Source organism: Bidens hawaiensis, unplaced genomic scaffold, assembly GCF_021521415.1.
Source record: "Bidens hawaiensis isolate Kalapana, Puna unplaced genomic scaffold, B.hawaiensis_p1.1 tig00022862_1, whole genome shotgun sequence".
Taxonomy (NCBI): Eukaryota; Viridiplantae; Streptophyta; class Magnoliopsida; order Asterales; family Asteraceae; genus Bidens; species Bidens hawaiensis.
In genome coordinates this window covers 202,271-206,838 of record NW_027493562.1, presented here as the reverse complement: position 1 = coordinate 206,838, position 4,568 = coordinate 202,271, and the positions used below count along the sequence as shown (strand labels likewise).

Genomic DNA, 4,568 nt, shown 5'->3' with positions numbered 1-4,568 from the left:
GACAACCGTCATCCCCCCTTCTTTGGAAAAACTTGGGTCGGGCTTACCCATGAAGAATACGAAATTGGGTAAATCGTCCCGGCGTCCATCAACTTTAGAACCTCTTACTTGACAACCTCTTGCATGTTTGGGTTAAGACGCCTTTGGGGTTGAACTACCGGTTTGTAATCATCTTCCATCAAAATCCGATGGGTACAATAGGCAGGACTAATAACTTGAATATCTGAAAGTCTTCATGCAATCTCCCCTTTATGCAACTTCAACACTTCAATCAACTTTTACTTTTCTTCCTCCTTCAACTTGGAAGAAACAATAACGGGTAAATTTGAACCCTCTTCAATATAAGCACAGTCAAAAATGTGACGGAAGAACTTTTAATTCCAACGGAGCAGGTTTATATACATCTTTCTCAAAAATAACCTCACTAACCTCCATAATCTCCGCCAATTAAGAAACATCATCCACATCTTCTTCCTCCAACTCTTCATCCACCTCCATCCCAACTAGATTGGACCCACAAATATAATCAAGACACGTATCAAAACCTGGAATAAAAGAGTTAAGATATTAGACAGAAGGGCATGGACCACTAAAATCATCATCATCACATGGGTGCTTCATCGACTTAGCAACATCATAAGTAACATTCTCATCACCAACCCGAATTGTAATCCTCCCATCATACACATCAATAAGAGCATTCGCCGTTCTCCAACACGGGAGACCAAGACTAATGGGAACCCTTTCGTCGGCCTCCATATCAAGTACCACAAAATCCACCGGGAACACAAATTTATCCACTTTTACTAGGAAATTCACAACAATTCCCCGTGGGTATTTGGCCAAAAGATCCTCCAATGACAACGACATGCGAGTCAGTGTAAGCTCGCCCAACTCCAACTTCTCATATAACGAATATGGCATAAGATAAATACTAGCACCAAAATCCGCAAATGCTTGACTCATCATATCACTTTCGAACATACACGGGATCATAAACACACCCGGATCCGACAACTTTTCCTGGACCCGATTCAACACTACCGCCGAACAATCCCCGCTAAGTGGAATAGACAAAACCTCTCCCAACCGATATTTTCTCTTGAGTTAATCTTTTAAAAATTTCGCATATTTTGGCATGTGTTGGTGAGCTTCAATAAATGGAAGATTGATCTTAAACTATCCGACCATATTTAGAAAATGCATGTATTCCCTCGTGTACTTTTGATGCTTGAGACGAGCGGGATACGGAACATGGGAAAGATCAATAATAGGTGGTGGCCAGACTTCGGCCGGCTTTCTCTCAACTTGTGGCATAATAATTGGTGTTTTACCTTGTGTCTTACCCAGAACTTCCATCTCAATCTCTTCATCTACCACTTCCTCTTCTTCAACTCCAACCCTTTCTTTAACAACCTCGGGACCCGAAACCCTTCCGCTACGAGTAGTAATGACTATCAATTGAGCGGCCGGATTCGGTTGAGTAGTACCAGAAAACTGTCCATGAGGCCTTCTTCGAGACGCTGAGCAATATCATCTACGGACCTCTGAAAGTCAAGCAACAATGACTGTTGATTCTTGAAGATCAAGTCGTGCTCGGCAAACTTTTTCTTTGTGGCTTGATCTCTCTCAAAGATTTGCTTCATCATATCCTCTAGACGTCCCAATCCACCATTCGAATCTTGCACATTATTTTGAAAATTAGTACCATCGTTATTATTATTATTATTGAAGTAATGACTTTGTCCTTGATTATAATAATTTTGAAAGCCAGGTGGTGCGCCCGCCGGACGCCAATTGGAGTTGTTCTGATTTGGGGTTCTTGTAGGTGTTCCAATTAGGATTGTTGTTGTTGTAATTATTTGGAAACCTATTCTTACAAGCAACAAAATCGACGGGCACTCCAAAGTGCCATGTCCACCCCAACACAACTTACACTTGTCCACCTTCGTCTTAAGTTCCTTCACCTCTCTAGTTAGTGATTCCAAAGCAGCAGCCACACTAGTATCCAGATTAACCTGGTGTACACCTCGAGCAGATGAGGATGTACTAGTGAGGGGAGTGGAATTCCCGTGACGTGGCCCTTTGGCGTAGTCTGATTGAGCAAAGCTTTCAAACATCTCATTACATTCGGTGACATTCTTCTTTGCCATTAGGTTTCCTCCCGCAGCCGTGTCGAAACGAACTTGGTTTTTGTAGTTCTACCCATTGTAAAATTTCTCCACGAGAGCCGATGGTGTGAGACCATTCGGTGAGCAGCGAGACAATAGGTTCTGAAAACACTCCCGAGCATGACAATATTTTTCATCCAGCTGCATGTGGAAAGAATGAATTTGATCACAAGAATAGCCGCTTTAGCAGGTGGGAAGTAAATCCTGATAAAAGTTGAACGCAATGCTTCCCAAGTAGTGAACGTGTCAGGTCGTGGAGTGTCAAGCCAAAGAGCTGATTTTCATGCAAGTGAAAAATGAAAAATATGTAAGAAAATAGCATCTTCAGTAGCACCTTGTAAATTAAAAAGTTTTAAAATGTGGTAGAGTCGGTTAATGTGTGTTGGTGCATCCTCGTCATTGCGCCCAAGAAACTGATTAGTTTGAACGAGATTGTTCATGAAGTATGATGGAATCTACCATGAGTTGGGATTGTTTATCTCAGGAATGATGATGCATGATTGGTTTCCGGGTAAGCCATCGAAGGCTTGAGTAGCAATTGTTCTATTGTCGTCTGGTTGGCTTTTCGGAATTTCTGGTGGTGAATTATGTGGTGATGACTTTGGTGTAGAACTAGCTTCTGACGGTTGTTTCTTAGCTGATGAACTAGCCTCGAACTTCAACGAAGAGAATCCAAGATTAGCTAGTGGTGGTCCCTGCGAACGAAGATGCGGCATATACATGAAAAACGCATCAGACCAAGTAAGTTGATTAAAAAAATAAAGAAAAATAAACTAAAATTTAATTAGACTCCTAAGACTCAAACAAAAATAAAACAAATAGCAAGTATGTGCAAGTAAAGTCTAACCAAAGCTAATAACGCAATCGCCAAGAGTCCCCGGCAACGACGCCAAAAACTTGATGTGCTAAAAGTAGTCAAATAAAAATACGCTAAAACAAGACACTAAGTAATACTCTAGACTCATAAACTTAACTCAAACTACTAACCGACAAGTGTACCGGTCAACTCTAGTACAGCTAAGTAAGTCCGGATATAGAACCCAAGAGACTCTTTAAATTACGTAACTAGCAAATTAGACTCGATTAAAAGACACGACTATTTATAAATATTGTTTAGACAGGGTGTTTAACTAAATAATATTAAACTAAAACTATTCCCTAATTAATTAAATAATAATAAAGTATAATTATTACTTAAGCCTAATTAATTATTATATTAATAAACTTAAAACCCTAATTAATTAAATTATGAATAAACTAATAAATTATTTAGATTAATTCAGATGATGGAAGTAACTACCTAGGCTAGAATCCCCAAAGTTACGGCTGGCTATCAATTAACTAGGAAACTTAAGTTATGGAACTGGGATCGTAAGATAAACCGTTGACAGAAAACCCGAGCAGGACCCTTGAACCTCCAAGAAGACACCTATGAGTTTCTAACAAGTTTTAAGACGCACCCGTTTTGAATATCAAACTTCCTTACAGTTATTTAATTATTTATGTTTAAGTATCTTTATAACGAAATCCTACCTTACAGCGCGGAAATCAAAGATATCTAAGTAGACTCAGTAGGCTTAATAGACTAAGTTGCCAATCAAACCTAGACGAACTCCTTACGAAGAACTAAATCTAGCAATCTTGACCAACATAGATCTATCAATAACCTATCATCTTACAGCTTTCTAGGCTAGCAACTCACTTTTATTTATTTAATTTGTTTTATTGTTTCTATGATCTTATTCGAATTCAATCAAAAATTAGTCAAGAACACACAGTAAATGACCTAACACCCTATCCTATGATATAATCAACAAGGGTAATGTGAAACAATAAATCTAAGTAAATAAAACCAAGTAATCATACGCATCAATTTCATTAAATTTAACAATTTACTTAAAACATAAAACCCATAACGAAAGAAATCCCAATCAAAATCAAACCAAACAAAGGTTCATCAGGACCTGGGTAGTTTATAAAGTTTAGCCTAGCATCGTGTAATCTAAATCAAACAATGTAAATAAAACCGAAAACATGGTGAAAGTATGAGAAACGGAAAAATCAAAGATGATAAAACTCGTAATCTTCACTCGCGAACGTATGTCTCTTCACCAGATGTTCTGGTGCCTTCACAACTGCCAAGAAACTCGAATAATAGCTTTCGTATAATCCAAATTCGTCTGGTGGCAGCAGGGTATCTTCAGGTTAAGGTTAGGGATGTTTATATACTAAAAACAGGGCCCAACACTGAACAAAAACGAAATAATACATCAGCATACACACCTAGGTGCTGCGAGGCCATGGTGTGCCCCCATGGTCACGTGGCGCGGAGCCTGGGGAGAGGGAGGCCGTTCAGACCGGCCTGATCTTACTGGTTCTTCTTCCGATTCCTTCTTG

General features: G+C 39.3%; 1 protein-coding gene across 1 annotated transcript; it reads right to left on the bottom strand.

Moving 5' to 3' along the window:
* Positions 1-447: 447 nt before the first annotated feature.
* Positions 448-966, bottom strand: LOC143566260 (uncharacterized). The gene is made up of 2 exons (XM_077053006.1): positions 657-966; positions 448-545 (listed from the first exon to the last, which is right to left on the bottom strand). The coding sequence occupies exons 1-2, from the start codon at positions 964-966 to the stop codon at positions 448-450; spliced, it is 408 nt and encodes a 135-aa protein (XP_076909121.1).
* Positions 967-4,568: the final 3,602 nt, after the last annotated feature.